This window comes from Ceratina calcarata, unplaced genomic scaffold, assembly GCF_001652005.2.
Source record: "Ceratina calcarata isolate Rehan_Ccalc_2016 unplaced genomic scaffold, ASM165200v1 scaffold61, whole genome shotgun sequence".
NCBI classification, from domain to species: Eukaryota; Metazoa; Arthropoda; class Insecta; order Hymenoptera; family Apidae; genus Ceratina; species Ceratina calcarata.
The window spans coordinates 141,733-158,387 of NW_017177343.1; the positions used below are offsets into that span (position 1 = coordinate 141,733).

General features: G+C 42.5%; 1 protein-coding gene across 6 annotated transcripts in view; it reads right to left on the bottom strand.

The window, feature by feature from the left end:
- Positions 1–16,655, bottom strand: part of cut (homeobox protein, cut) — a 137,267-nt gene that overhangs the window by 54,987 nt on the left and 65,625 nt on the right. For all 6 annotated transcript variants that reach the window (XM_026817756.1, XM_018033054.2, XM_018033056.2 and 3 more), the window contains exon 3: positions 12,009–12,209. In XM_026817756.1, the coding sequence (XP_026673557.1) occupies positions 12,009–12,209 (201 nt within the window). The remainder of the gene's footprint in view (positions 1–12,008; positions 12,210–16,655) is intronic.

Genomic DNA, 16,655 nt, shown 5'->3' on the forward strand with positions numbered 1-16,655 from the left:
ATGTATATGCTTAAACAAATAAAATACCAACAGTGAAATATAAAAAATTATAGCGGCCTCCTTTATTACTGCCTAATTTAAATGTGGTCTCTAGTGGTAAAAATGTTCCCCACTTCTGTACAAGAAGAAACAAATGTTGTATCAGGTCATCAAGTACACCTACACTTATTACTCTTTTATAAATAGCATAAATTGCTTAGCCATCGCGAGACATTCGGAGTTATTGCATGTGCCGTCACATGCAACCCCAGACGTGAACCGTCCAATTGCAGTCCGCGTCTTCGACTCGGTCTTCTCCACCGAGTCGTTTCCTCTTTTTTTTTCAGGCTGCTGCGTCCTCGCCGCTCGAATTCAATTGTGATTGATCACCAGCGGTGATTGAGGATTCGAAATGAAAGCCTCCGCGGTCTCGGTGGCAAAGACAAAAAGACGAACCATCCCCCTGCCGCACACCCCCGCTCGCTCCTCTCTCCACTTTTTCCTCTCTTTTTCATGGTTTCTCTCCGCGCTCTCTCACGACTCACGGCTCACGAACCGTGCCCGGCTCACAGACGGCACGAATAATGGAGTAAAATTCATACGACTCCATATCGGTGCGATAAAAAGACAGACGGATAGACAGTCGAGCGAGCGAGAAGCCCGCACAAAGGAAGGATTAATTTTAAATATCATATACTTGCCCGGCTAAAAGGGAAGGTGGAAAGGGCTCCGTCGCGGAGGATACTGAGAGGACTGATAAGTTGCGTTCTCGCTTTTCAGGGGATTTTTCTTTTTGGTCAGCTGAAAGGCGACGTAATTTCGCACAGTCCGAAAAAGGCGCGCGCTCTTTTTTACTTTCTTGTTCCTTTTTTTTTAGAAATGTAGTTTGGCTTGATCAACGTTAATATGTTTCGCAATAATCTAAAAATTTATTATTTACACGATATAAATTATTTTCTTTTCATTCGATAAATTACGAATACGCTTTGAAGCTTTGATAATTGCTGTATGTAGATTTTTATGCCAATAAAATTCTTCTTTAAGAAATATAACTGCAACGATATTTATACATTAATTACACGCACCGAATAATTTATGAATTTAATCAGGAGAGAATATAAATTGGATCTGTTGCTATTTAAAACTTCAAGTTAATGGAAACCTTGGAAGAAGGAAAGAGCTAATTGCCTTAACAAGCTTAACGACTCGAATATGTCAACATTTGAATATCGCATTTGAACTGATTACCAATTGAAACTGTTTCATATTTAAGGCATTTAGATCTAAAAATACGTAAAGTAAAATAGGATACATTTTGATGATCCAGCAAAAAACGGTAACAGTTTTATAAACAAGAATGCCCGAAATTATCATTAACATTTTATGACAATTTGCTAAAGAAAATCATCAGGCAATCATGTTTACATTGCCCAACGAACAATTCAACAGCGATTAATTTTTCAATTTTACATACGTATGTATAAACACATCGGAATCGAAACAAGGTTGAAGCCACGTATAGAAAACTCTGTCGTGCAGGAATGGAAGTGGTTAAAAAGCAGTCTAGGGAAACGGAAGCGGTCCCTGAACAATGCGTAGCCACCGCGAGATCGCATAAAGCCCAGGCGACAATGCGGAACACAAACTAAGAACCTTCCAGGATTATATATTACGTTCCATTGCGTAATAATAAACCGTGCACAGCAACGCACTGGTTTGGACGCAGCGGCCATACACACGCGCGCAGTTTTTGTTCGGCCGCGAATATAAACGTCGCGGGGGAATGCTTATCTGACGATAATTCAACGCGCTCTGTATCGCTCGGTCGATGTACGTGCGCACCGCCAAGGAATGCCGGGACCCTTTATTATTATTACACTTTCAAAATCTATGTATATTCCGCGAACGTATAGTCGCTCGCGGGAACGAGCCGACCGCCACCGGCTAACAAGCCTTTGACATTTTGCCAATCCAATTGAACGCGTCTGCCGAAAATTTCGGATTGTCACGTGCCGATGAAGCTCGCGCCACGGAAACGACGAGCTTCCTCTTAAATTTATTTCGCGCGGCTATCTTTGGCGATATCCGTTGCAATGTGTGCTCGACGGTATCCGCAAATATTTGTCGTATACGTTTATTGGTCAGCGGTGGAAGAACGGGGCATTGGGTCTGTTTACTGTGGGGTTGGCCTATTAGAAAGTGATTAATCGTTTATCGAGTTTTATGTGAAGGATGCTGCGGCTGTTACGTGATTGATGGTATTTGATGAATTTTTCATACACCGGATTATGGCATTAAAGATACGGTTTACGTTCTGTCTAAATAATTTAATCGCTATCAATGCCAGCATCCCTCAAACACGTCAGAATTCTATGGAAACCAATACCGATATTCCGGATTCCCAACGGTTGTGCTATCGACGATCCCTGCGAAACTTCAGTTTCAATTCAAGAGCCGAAGTTCGCGAACGAGAAAAAGAATTCTCTGTATCATTGTCGAGGTTCTCAAATTTGCTTCACAGAGAAATTACAAACCGCCCATGGAATTCACCGTGAAGTCGATCGAATCGAGGGAGATGTGGCTACGGGTAGCCGCGGTGAGGAGAAACCGGCTCTTTTGGCGGATTAATCGTGAATTATCAATCGACGGAGTCGAGCCGAGCCGAGTCGGGTCGGGTCGAGTCGAGTCGAAAACCGAAGGAGAGCAGTAGGCACCCTCTGCTCGCGAGAGCACGGAGGGTTTGCTAAACGACATTTCTGGTTAATCGCGTTTGCGGAAAAACGGAGATAATTCCTGGTCGGCCGTCTGGACGATGGAGGCGTGTACGCGGCGCGGAGGAAAAGGCACACAGCGAGTCGGGGGCTATAACCATGTAGGATATACGAAGGAAGGAAGGAAGGAAGGGGTGAAAAAGTGGGGTCGTAGGTGATCTCCTGCCGTGTATGAGGCTGGGAAAGCTCGGCCCGGGGTGGGTAGGGATTGATATTCGCGGGCACACGGAATTTTTAACTAGCCCGGCCAGCCTTTAGTCGTTCCGCCGCGAAAGCGCAGCAGAAAAGTTATGAATCTAATTTTCAGCGTATTTGTGTCTCAGCCACCCCTACCCACCCTTTACTCCGCCATCGCCACCGGGAACACCTATATCAATCCCCCTTTTCCGTCTCTGCGTCTCTATCTCTTTTCTCGTCTCTGAATACACGCGTCCCTCTTCCTCCCTATCTTTCCCTCGCTCCACCTCTTCCGTCGTTCGCTTTCGCGTAATAAAGCGCGCCGCGGCTTCGTTAGGTTTTTATCTCGGCCAGCAAAAAAAATTAATTTCGAGAGACGCCATGGTTTTTCCACTCCCGCCCCGCCGCCGCCACACTCTCCCTTCGTAACTCTCCTGCCTCTACTTGCAGCCAAGTTCGTCGTATATGCGTTCGGGAGATGGAAACGTGGTTTCGTCCGTACGAGAGACGTTTTCTTTATTCCCCTCTTTTTTTTTATACGGAAGAGTTGCCCAGAGATGCTAGCGAGCCCCGGAACGTGATTACCTCTTGTGCTACGTTCAGTGCCAGTTTAAAACTGATCTGAAATTTAAGAGGCTTGGCGGAGAATTGAACCTCGGTGTCGATTTTCAAGAATCGCTTTGCAATATTTCTATGGCACAAGAAATTAAAGCAGTTTTAAAAAATTGTCGAACGGATTCAATTCTAGGAAGACTTGTCTAATAGCGTAAATTTGAAATCCCCAAACGCCCGATAAAGCCACAAAATTTTATTTCAACTCCATTGTTTTTATCAATCAGGCCCGTTAAAAGCTAAAATATCCACGTTTCGGTCACGCTTCGCAACGTGCAATAATACTTGAACCCGGTGTGACCAGGCCGCGGAACAAACGTTAACGTAAATCAAGTAGAAAAGTCTCTGTATTTCCACGTACATCACTCCAACGAATCGAGCGTGTAATTCTCAAGCTCGTGTTCGTCATGGTTATAAGCGATAATTCCAGTTAGTGCTACCAATTTCTGTCGCCACCGCAGCAGTGCACTGTGACCGCCGAGCCGCGCGTTCACACCGTTCCGTGTTCACGTGCGCACGCGTGCATGCTCGCTTATACATATCTCGTCCTAGATCATGGCTTCGTACACGAGGTTAAGTCATGACAGTCTACCGTTGCACCGCACCTCCTCCCTGAACCCTTCTATAAATCTTCGGTGATCCGATAAGAAAAGATCGCCAACCGATGAGTTGCCACCCTTGAGCTGCGAGTCAAGTAAGAAAGTAAGTGCATGTAACGCACACCCCTTGACCGGTGAGTAAGCAGCGATACCAAGTAATAGCAACGTGGCGCGATCGCGTTAGTATCAAATCGAAGGACGAAGACTATAACTGTCTCTCTTTTATTCCCCGTTCTGGCTTTCCGGCGTCCATCCAGAGGCTCGCGTGATCGATGAAACATACTTAAAACTGTAATTACGATATAATCAGTGGCCGCCGTGACCAGATACGCATCTCGGGGATGAAAGAAGGAGGGCCGGGGCTCGGGTTCGATCGATCCTGTTAGGACTGGGAAACATTTTTTAAAAGTAGCCGGAGCAAGGGTGAAGGTGCAGCGGAGTGGCAGCGGTGGGAGGGGTGGTTTAACCGCTACTGTTGAGCCAGCAGGCAGGAGGAAAGCGGTCTTCCCCTGGCTGGAACGTCGCACACGTGCTTACTTACTAGATAAAGAGCGTGTACGTATATGAACGCGATGTCCAAGCGCGCGCGCGTGCATTCGGGCCCTTGTGTGCGACGGTAGTAGAGGGAGAAGCGAGTTTTACACATCGCGTAAAAGTTAGTTTCTAATTATTCAGATTTTCTAATTAATGTTTCAGCCGACGATGATGGAGCATCCGGCTCGTCTTTCCTCTCCCTCTTTTTTCCTTTATCGAGCACGCACATGCAGTCCCCTGCGGTTTCGCGCGCGTGCTCACTCCTTATTTGTAATTGTCTCGACCGCCCGGGAAATTAGCTGCTTTCAGACCCATTTTTAATGCGAGTTTAATGGTTTCACGGCGAATCGTGCGATACTCGAAGAAGCGCATGATCGATCTCGAGTACAAGTATTGTGGCTTCAACCCTCCTGTTTATTTTCTTCCCTTTCACTATCGTATATATCACTAATGGCTTTGATTATTTTCAAACGCGAAAGACCGTCGATGTAAACATAATTTATATTTAAAACTTTAGCTTCACAGACATAACGAAGAAAATAATTTATCAGAGTGTTTGACAGTTTTATATTTCACTCTAAGTGCATTGCAGTATTTTGATTATTAAATGACTAAATGAAAATCATAAATTTGAAACGATGATCTGATGGACAATCATCTCGACCCGACGTCAGGCGAGAGCGATAAATAACGAGCACTCTTTCGCGAAGAGCCGTCATTACGACAACGTTATCAGTCGTTCCAGCATCATTTAAAACAGACTCTAAGGATGTTGCTGGATAATATCTACAGATGGCGCTGGCTCGTGTATGATTTTCACGCGTCGATGCTTAAAACGCACTTCAAAGAAACGAGGATAAAATTCAGGGAATTCCTAATTAGAGTTAGATGACTGCGCCCCGTTCCGTGCGAGCAAATTGCCAGCATCCGGATGATAGAACGGAAGAAATGTTTCTTAATGTGAAGAGGGGAGAGGTAACCCGTCCATTCGAGTGAGGAACAATTATTCCACAAATCCGGCGCGCTTCGAAATGCGCATGCATCGCCCTCGTTCCGAACGTAATTTCGCGGGGTTACATAGATAAGAGCGCGAGCGAGTTGCCCGGCGCGGCGATGGGAATGGGCAACAGAATGATGCGCGAGGATTGGGCAGTTACTCCGAGCGGGGTTCAGTTCCTATACTTTGTTCTACTTGAAACTTAGAAATGAATATCTAACGATATTGGCTAGTTCCCGTCAAGCCTCGCCTCAGAGTCGCGTCATTTTCGCTCGAGTGCAAATATTCCGGTGTTTTTCTGAGAGTTCACCTGCATTCTCTCCCCGCACACTTCTGAAACCGCTAACGAGGAATTTTCCGATTTCATGGCAACCCATTGCACATTGCAGAGACACCGCAGACGAATTGTTTTTGTACAAACAAGTTCTTCTACATACTGACCAAAAGTCGGATGGAGATCGTGAAAAGACATTATGACAATACAAGCTTCAAAAATATCCCCACCAATTTTTGGATTTGCTTCGAGTCTTGCCTATATTTATTCCTCTTCTCTCTATATCAAGGAATCACTTCATACTTATTACTCAGAAAATATTCGAATAACAATAAAATTGAGATCTGTTCTTTCTTGTTCTGTCTCAATTGTTGTTGCACTCGCACTGCCGACGCTGTTCACTTTTCCCATTCTATGCGTTTTAACAACGTCATATGGTCATGCTCGGTTCTGATTGGTGGCCATATGTTCCAAGATGACTATACATATTTTGTACAATTAATTCTATTACATATTATTATTCGAACTATGTCTTCATACCAGAGATTCCTTGCGATTTTTGGAGCATTCCAGAATATACGAAATTTACAATTTATAATAGGAATTTTCAAAAGGATTCATGCTGTATTGAATGTTATCTTTTCATATGCAGATGAAAGTTCTATGGAAATCCGTCGTGATTCACAGAAACAGTCGATCGTGAACGACGCAAAGGCGCGGCGAGATTTTCCCGAGGACCATTACGCAACCGTGAAAGCCTCGGTTTCTCCATCCACCCACCGATCTGTCAGTCGGCCTCTAATCCGTTTCGAAATACAGACACCGATCGGTTCCGCGGACGGTGCCGGGCTGCAATAAAAATTTGTCGTCCCGTCGCCGTGGCGATTGTTTGTCGCGGCGCGTATTGCGCACTCGATTGCTCCTTATCGCGGCAATTATCAGCGGATCTTTGTATCAGGGCAAATACGGTAATATCGTTGGAAGGAACGAACACATACGCGACGCTCGGCCTACCGGTGGCGTTAATAGAACAGTATGGCCGTCGTCGATGTCTCCGTGATGGTTCCGTGATCCACGTGACCGCGTCGCTGATCGTAATTATCGATAAAACCTGCCGGGACGATGGCTGTCGAATGTTTGCCAATTCGATGATTTTTAAATCCCGCGCCTGATTTGATATCGCGCAGGCTTGTTTAATAGAACTGTTAACGTGACTAATATTAAGAAATTATAGCCCGTGATGAATAATTGAAGTAGTCGAAAACATCATAAAACTGTAACAGCATGTTTTCAAATAAAATCAATGACTATGTCGTTGAGGCAAAAATTTATAATAAAGGCTAATTAATCGCGTAACAAATAATTACAGAATAACCAACGAACATGTTTTTATAAGAATGTGATACCTTAAGTTATTTTAAAATTCAAAAAAGGTAATAGAAGATGTTCAGAAAAATAGTAGCCCTCAAATCAAACAAGCCGACGAAACAGGAAAACTAGTATAGCCGCAAAAGATCTTGACCAGCTAGGAAGAAGTGCGAATAGCGTTGTCGGTTATTTTCTTGATCTATCGCTCTGGGTGCATTAGCCAACGTGTTTTGAAACACTCGCCGGGCGTATTTGTGTTGGCATCGGCGGCGCGTTGTCTCTCTTTCATCTCGCCTCGGTGCCAGGCTCTTCGCCTCGTGTGTAACGCGCCACGAGATGAAGAAACAAAGTCGTTAGAGGCCTAATTGCGAACTCTTTTCACCGCCTGGATAACTCTTGTCCATGATCTCGCGATTTTTTGCTCGGAGCAGATCAAAGACCCGAGAACGTTTAGAGAATGGCCCTGCCAATCATCCGTAACGCAAACCAACCAAATTTACTTCTCCAACTATTGTTTAAGTATTTTTCCATACTTTATATTATACGAAATATTCTGTGAAATCTGTGTTACACTTGTGTTAAGTAACCGTAGAAATTATAAAATTCTTTCTTGATTAAGTCATTTGATTCTGATATCAGCCGTGTGATACAGCGTTTTGCAAGAGGCTTAAGTAAAATATTTATTTTTCTAACTACTATTTGATTCTGACGAAGTGGTGCGTAAGCATTGAATTGATACTGATTCGTAACTGCACGTTAAACTGGGTCCTTATCTAGCATGTGATCTGTGATTTAGCAATCTTGGCCCTTTTATCTCGGTTATGCGACGTCGTTATCAATTTCCTACGGTATCAAGCATCATTTTTTCAAAATGTGAAAGCGTTTACATCGACCATCGTCAGAATCTGATGTCACGACGAATTTATTTATTGCTCTACTGTCTATTGATAAAAGGCATGCGATTGTTCATGGAACATCGTTAAAGCATTGCTTATCCTCTGATAAAATGATTTAACCGCAGAAACGGATACGCACGTGTCAGTTTGAATTTTTATTAAAGAATTAAATAAACAAATGCAGGAAATATTCTCGATTTTATTTTCAAATAAATAGTTATTCGTAAGTGATTTTTAAAGCAGCATCGCTCGTGTTCTCTTGTGTTTTCATTGATCATAAATAAGATTCGACTGATGAATTTTACTGCTTATCTTATTTATTAGTCTTTTTTTATTTGAATAACTGAATACTTGAAGAAAGATCAAAGAAAGTCGACACTTCAAACAATCGGTAAATGTTCCCGGACTCGAATGTTCCCGATATAAAATAATGACTTCGCGTTATTTATAACTCAAACACGTCAGCTACCGCGGCAGAGCATTTAACTGTTTTCCATGAATCCGACCTCCAAAATGTATATATTTTCATGATAAGTGTGACAATCTCCCGTCAATCGTAGACAGAGAATAGATTTCTATTATTGTTTACCAAATGAAAAAATGATGAAGAGGACGTTAATTCGTTAAGATATAAAATAATAATGAACAATAGATCGTAATATAAAACGATTTTAAAGTCGCATGAAGATGTATGCTTTGAACAATTAGGATGGTAATAACCTGTTTACGTTACGTGTATAAATATTATAATTGTTAAAATACTGAGGATGAAAATTAGGACTTGAGGTTAGCAGAACAAATGGGGTATAGATAGAAAACGACATCGTTTCACTGAATCTTCATCAATTGATTTTTTCGTATCATAGTCGACGATGAGCTGAACCCCCCCGAGCGATTCGTCTCTGTGCCGAAGATAATCGAACAACCACTCCTTTCCCCGTCTACACTGCCGCATTATTTACTCCTCATTGTCGTCGCCCGGGACAGCAGCAACGGCCCGGATGCGAGCCGCTCTCCCGTTTTCCACCCCATAATCGAGGAATAATAAAAATCATTCAAGTCGCGCGATGGCTTCTCAATAAAGACATTGTTCGCGGAACAAATTCTTATCCGTGAAAAGTCGTCGTTCCTGGATGGTTTCGGTTGGTGTGGGAGGTGTTCCGGCTACCCTCCTTCGACGAACGGAGAGGGCGGGGGACACGCGGGGGTGGATTATCGGCTGCGAGATTACAACGGGCTGAAGCGAACGATTTGCTTCGAAACGGGGATACCGTAGCAGCCGGTGCAAAGTGGCGGCGCGACGTGCTGGCTGGGGCCAATGAAGGACGGAAAGGGGTGCGCGGCATTATTGGCCCTAAGCAGGATACTTATTGAACTCTTAGCGGTGTTTTTATCATTCCTTTCTGGTGCTCGCGCGCGCACGTTCTCGCCACACCAAGCCACGCCGCCACCGGCGCTTTAAGTGTTTTCGCCTTTGTTTAAAAGACTCGTTCTCCCTGATTCCCGCCCGCTCGTATTATGCACCCTCGTACCCCCAAGAGGTTCTTACAAGACTACACTCCGTAAACCGTCGCTCAAGGGTTTGACCACTTTGCGTCTTTCCTTCGGGAGTGGAACAGCCGTCAAACTCGGAATCCTCTTTTCAAAGGGTTCATCTGAAGACGGTTCGATTTTTCAAGATGTTATATTCGACACGAAGATGAAACGCGCCTGGGCGTTCTATGCGAATTACGTAATGTAATGTCAAGGATACTTTATCGGTGGAAGTTCGCACTGTTGGTAGGCTAATGAAGTATACATTCTAGTCTACTATGTAGTTCGGCGGAATGTTATTTCAGAATGGGAAGCATATTTCGACGGTATACGGTAGTGGAATGTTATTTTAAGAGTCCGTCGAAAGACTTTATGAGACGCGATTTAAACGCGACGGAATACCGTTGAGGTGTGCTTTAATAAAATATCGTACCGCGCTTTTAAAGAATTTCTAATTTACAATCCTTAATAAGCTGTAGCTGGAGTATGACGCGCTACGATATAAATATTGTGGAAATTCGTTATATTAAAGTAATGATATTCAATACCTAATTTGCACAGAATGTTTCACGTTTCACGCGTAAACGTCAGTGTACATGTGTAGCGTGTTCCGATGCAAATAGATTAGTACACATCAAAGGTCTCGGCTCTTGGCATCAATTTGTGACGAATTCTCAGGTGGGATCAATGAAAACGAAAACAAGCAAAACTCAATTCGATTCATCACGTTGAACGTTCGGGTGTCAAATCGGTTCCGGCGAAATCCCGACGACTCCTGTCGGCCCGAGCGGCACCAACCCCCGGCCCCCAATCCCGTCCGCATGAATATTCATTCGTACACCGCATTTCCTATTTATGATCTTCTTTCATTACCGATTCTGTCGGTTCGTCGACTGCCATTAGTCACACTTTGCGTACCGAAAGCGTGATTCGAGGCGTTTATCGCGAATCGGGAAGGTGAAGTGCACTCGGGGGTGAATTTCACCGGCTGGTGCGCGCGTGTGCTTCGTGCGTACGACCTAGAGAGAACGCGAGCACCGACTGGGAGAAGGAGAAAGAATGAGAGGAGAGTGAGGGAGCGAATAATCGAGGGAACAGTAGGGAGAGAGACAGGCGTCACCGAACGAAGGGGTAAGGAAGGGCCACCACTTGTTCTATCGGTTACTGTTAGTCATTCAGTTCACCGCGCATGCAGCGAAAGTTCTGCGTGTAACTACGGAATTACGCTTAGATCGTGTCAATGCACTTCGCCGTGTCTAGTATGTTGTTAGAGATAGGAAAACGAGATATTGATCCTATAGCTCTTAAATTATTTATCACATTCGATATTGTATTCTAAGAAAGACAGAAACAAAATAGTCCGTCTTGTGCCAATAGACTTCCGGGTAAAACTGTTGAAAAGGGGTCTCTCTGATTTCGATGATTTTTTATTCTAAACCTTCTTAGATTCCTATATTTCTTGAGAATAATTTTGATTGGGTAGCTTCACCTCCTGAACACCCAAAACAACCAATGTGATACGTTGTCTTTTTTTATGCCCGCAACGAGCGTGAAATGAATTTCGGCAACGAAGTAAAAAGGTATCTCTATTTAATTCTATACAATTATTACATTTAGAACACTCAATGTGGTCATCATGAATTACTTTTTTATGTATGTATTAAAAAGTCCAATAACTTATATTTATCATTAGCGATTGAAAATTCATTCAAACGCATTTTAGTTGAAATCTATGTGATCGTATATAAGTTTTCAGATATACTAGTATAAGACGTAAATACGTGTCCAAAAAAGCCACTTCGCAGTACAAAACAAACCCAAGAAGTACAAGCAAAAAACGTAAACATTCCGCATCTGTCCCAAAAATAAGATCTGTATTGTACAATAGACTTGTATATTCCTACACTGACAACTTACGAACTATAATCTACCCAACCTAAAACAAAGTGAATTTTACTCGGTTCACTTCTTTAACATATTCTAAAATCATTGAAATCGGAGGTGAGCCCCATTTTCAAAAGTTTTACTGACTTTAGAATATAAACTATTGTACTCATATGTACGAACCTAAGAATATGATCTGCGACATTATATTTAATATTTATTTTATTAGAACCTGTAAGCAACGACTTTTATGATTTCAGTTTAGATGCCTTTGAATGCTGCCCGAGACATAATCAGTATTGCCATTCATTGTTCTTGGGTCGTAATCGATTTTGCAAATTCGAGTAGGAGGACACTTCAGTACCGCTAAAATATGAGACTCACCTCTTTGTCTTTTGCTTGCAGTTCCTGCTCCAGGTTGTTGTTCGGTGTTCTCCTGGGATTGCTGGAATCGTGTACCTGCTGCTGATCACTTCCCTGTGGAGTCTGAGACAATTTATGTCCCTCAGTCTTCGAATTCGCATCATTTGCTGCGGCAAGTTGCTCCTTCAATGTAGAAACTTCCTTTTCCGCCAATGTCGCCCTCTGTAATCAAATAAAATAGCATACCTGTTATTATACATAATTTACATAACATTCAATTCTTATATGCAAACAAAATAAAAAAAAAACAAATGCAGCTCTATTCATGTGTTTTTTCTTTATTACGTATACGCATAATATTTTACCCTTCGTGTTTAATGGCTGATGTGTACAAGAAAATTGCCAAGTTTCTTCCATTTCAATGATCTAACACTATACAGTTCTTTTATTACACTTCTTTATCTCATTGATCAGGCGCCCTGCAGTGTATGTGTTTTTAATGATAAGTTGATGCGGCAGAAGTTTAGCGTCACGGCGCTTAATTGAAACGTCAATCGACCGGGAAGCGGTGATCTAAAGCACTGACTATTGAAAGTCACGTGCCGCGTCTCATTTTATTTACGTTTTGGAACAATTCTAGCTCCAAATTTTCATGATCGGTATGTACACAGTAGACTCCCGTATAACGCGTCAAATATATTACAACTACTGTTTTCATACAACGCGATTCTTCGCACAACGCGCCAAACATTAAAACACAGGAATTATCTGATTTAAGAATTAAATCTGCTTTAGTTGAGCGTTTTTTATATTGTTTTCAGACAATAACTAATAATCAGGATTGTAAAAATATGTTTCAATTTAAAAAATCTTAAAAACGTAATACATGTATAATTACATTTTTATTAAATTTCAAAATAAAAGATTTCTCGCATACATTGATAATATTCTTTTTTTTAAATCAATTTCGTGTATATGCCATTTATTTTTAAAATACTGCCCTACTTGATAGATCATAGAGAATAAAAATTGACATAGCTATGATTATTTTAAACCTGTTACTTCACGTTGTACGCATTATACGAGAAAAGTTCTCGGAAATTATTTCCTATAATGCTAATTCATATAGCACGCAATTTATTAACCGCGTTACACTAAAGTCTGCTATGTCTACATTTCATTTACTATAATTATTTCGAAGAAGTCCTGATAGACAATTAATCGCACGTTTCTAAACTCAACAATGTAAACATCCACTGATATCTATTTCCTAAACCAACACCGAGCTATAAATTACATGATCATGTTGCAATATCATAATAAGGCTGTAAATTGATCAAACACATTTACAAAACATTCCGTGCGGACGCGAATGTCTTATCATTTCCAACAAATCATCTGATTCGGCAATATCGCCGCACATTTTCATTCCGTTAATGTCGAATATTAACAAGTTGTCGATGGAACGAGCGCAAGAAGCGCAGGAAGAAATCGCAGAAACCGTTTGGATACGACGATAAAATCATCGGTGGCGCCATAATAACTGACATATGCGTTCTCGTTCACCGCACAACGCGAAACGCGTAAGTTCGCCTATTTTGACTGATCTGTACAGCAACGGCATACGCTAAATCCATTAATCGGCATCTGAAGGCGATTAAAGTAAATTACAGATTTGGATCCCGGCTTGATAAAATGTATTCGATACATTATTATTAGAACGGAGCAGCAGTGGTACGCGTGGACTAACGGCAACAAGTCCACGTCAGTTTTTGCCCCGATGCATCGAAGCCGGATCGATCGTTCCGCGAAGCAGCGACGCCAACTTCTCGTTCGATTTCAAATTGCATGGTAACACGTACAAGTACGGACATTCTATAACATGCTTGTTCGCGACCCGCATGCATTCTCTCTAGCCTATAATTCTCTTCGATTGTCGTATTCCCCGCGTATTTCCGCTTTCCTTTCTCTATTTATTTAAGGGAACTTCGTTGGATTAACAATTTTAATTTATAATTATAACACGGCTTGAAAATTCGGACCATATTGTAAAATTTAAAAAATTAAATATGGTAGATAAATCATTTATGTTGTATTTGAAAGTATACGAAAAGCTAGACTTCCGTACACACGTTTAGTTGACTTTACATTAATCAGTATTACGTGCATACGTATTTCGGAATTGAGACGAATCAATTTCCTCGGAACTAGTAATCTTCAACAATCAAAGTGAGATACAAGAAACGTTACGTGGCAGCGGAGAACATCGTAAACAAATTTCGAACAATCGAAACAGACATCTGCGAGTCATGCAATAAGTTCGACGGTTGCTCGGGGAGTAGAGGAAATCGGAAAAGACGAGCGCGAGGGGGAGAAAGGAAGACAGTGTTCGGAGGCGAAGTACGAGGGAGCTATAGTAATGACCCATTGTTTCCTGCAAAAAACCTTGACGATGTTATCGATAATTACGAAATGATACGGGAAGCATAAATACATATCCGAGACCGCGATGCACGTTCATCGGAATGGCGCACAGGTATCGATAGACTGCGGTGGCTCGTCGTAGCGTATTTGTCACGAGCCGCTGGCAACGCGCAATGTGGTGGGGGATAAAATCAACGAAGCAGCGAGAAGCTTAAGGCCGATGCGATGCGATGGAGAGGATCGAGAAGATCGCCGATAAAGATCGTCCGCCCGCGATCGTCACATTAGCGGCGGAAGTCGTTGGAAGATAATGGCTCCTTTGAACGTTCCTAACGACGCTGCTTTTGTCGTTGTTCTATCAACAATCGGCTGTTAGGAATTTAAGTTATGAGATTACGGAAAACTCGAGCGCTTCCCTTTCCGCTCTTCCGATTTCTTCAAGGCTCACAGCCTCCACCCGCTTGATTGTTCGATACTTCCAATCATCGTTGATTTCTAATAAGTATCTATTAAATATTCCCGTCCATCAGCGATGTCGATTTCAATGGGGAAAGAATTACATCGAGAGGCCTTTAAATAAGGCATTGTACATAAATCAATTGCTTATTATAGATTCAGTTAAATAGATTTGAAAATCGTTTCAATAAGGCATTATACATAAATCAATTACCTATTATAGACGCAGTTAAACGGATTTGAAAATCGTTTCAATTATCGTCAATTGTTGATAATTTAAATGTCTGATAAGCTTTTCCAAATAATACCTGGTAAGAATATTGCGAATTAAGTTCTTCGATTCAATGGTAAGTACAATGGAGATACGAAATAGATTGTAAGACTTCGTTCGCGAATGTCTAAAAAACGTAGGACAATTGACGTATGAAACACAGTGTGTACACCTATGATCATAATGTAATAGCAGCGTGACAATGAGAATGCTTGACAGGTGTACATATCGTGTTCGATTCGGCGATAGGTAGGAGCCAGTTGAATTCGATCGCTCAGACATCACCGATTATGTTGTGCACGACTTTCGACCCTGACAGGTAGAGGGGCTCAAAGAGGAGGGGAAGTTCGATCACGACGAGGCGTTTCGTCTCGGGCTCCGACGTTCGTCTTTACACCCCATCGCAAATTGACGGTTAGGTATCCGACTTGCACGACGTTCTGAGCATCGATCGATCGCCACTCACCGATTCGATATACCGGAATCGCGGCTCATTGTACGTTCACGTTCCGCATGCACAAGAGCCTGCTCCAGAGCTGCTTTTAGGCCGGGTGGTCACGCACTTTCAGATCAACTACTCACCAGGGCATCGATTGGTTTCTGTCGTGTTAATGCCTGTTTCCACGTTTTCTGCCCGTTCGCCTCTGATGGCTCACCGCGTCGTGTAATTAAGCCCCCGTAATTCGCTGTTCGCAATTTCCCAGCCACGATTTCGTGTATCTCTCTTTCAGCCACTGGCAAACATTTGTAATTTAAATCCACTCTTCGTTTCTACAGAGTTTTCTCCTTTTCAATTCATCTTCAGCTACTTTCGCAACGATGACCGCGTTCATACTTTTCGTTTCATTTCTTTGATCAATTGAATTGAAATATATACAGAGAGTCGTCTTCTTTTTGCGATGCTTGCGCGGATGCAATAATTTGTATTGGTTCTCGCCAAGATTGTAACCCAACCATCCGAATTCAGATTCGAAATGAGCCGCGTGCGTGTTGGCATAGTGCGAGCACGGCATGCGAGTGTCGCAGCTGGCGGCGCGCGGTGTCGTAGCCCGTCAAACGCCGAGCATTCTTTGTGCTCCTCCGGCAGAATATCCCGAATAGATCAGCCTCCCTCGCGCACCCACCCGTCCACTCATCCACCCCGGCCTCGCGTGTTTCTATTTTTACTCCTAGCCCGAATCATCACCGCGTCCTGTCTTTTTCTACTATTTATCCCGTGACGGGTTGACTAACGCGTGGAGAGCCATTGGGAATTCCGGCCAGATCGATGTGTATTTAGATGCGACTGGCATTTGTCTCCGGACGTTGAAAGATATCTCAAAAGTAGAAAGACGAGAAAGGAAGAGCAACGAGAAGTAGTCGATATCTTTGATTGTTTGTGTTCTACTTTTCACAAATCCATTGAATTAAATTTATTTTAACAGGTCAAAAATTGGTCTGTGAATTCTCGAAAATGTGAATTGAGAAGTTCACACGATCTGCACAAGTGTCAAGTACATAATATACCGAGTGAACAT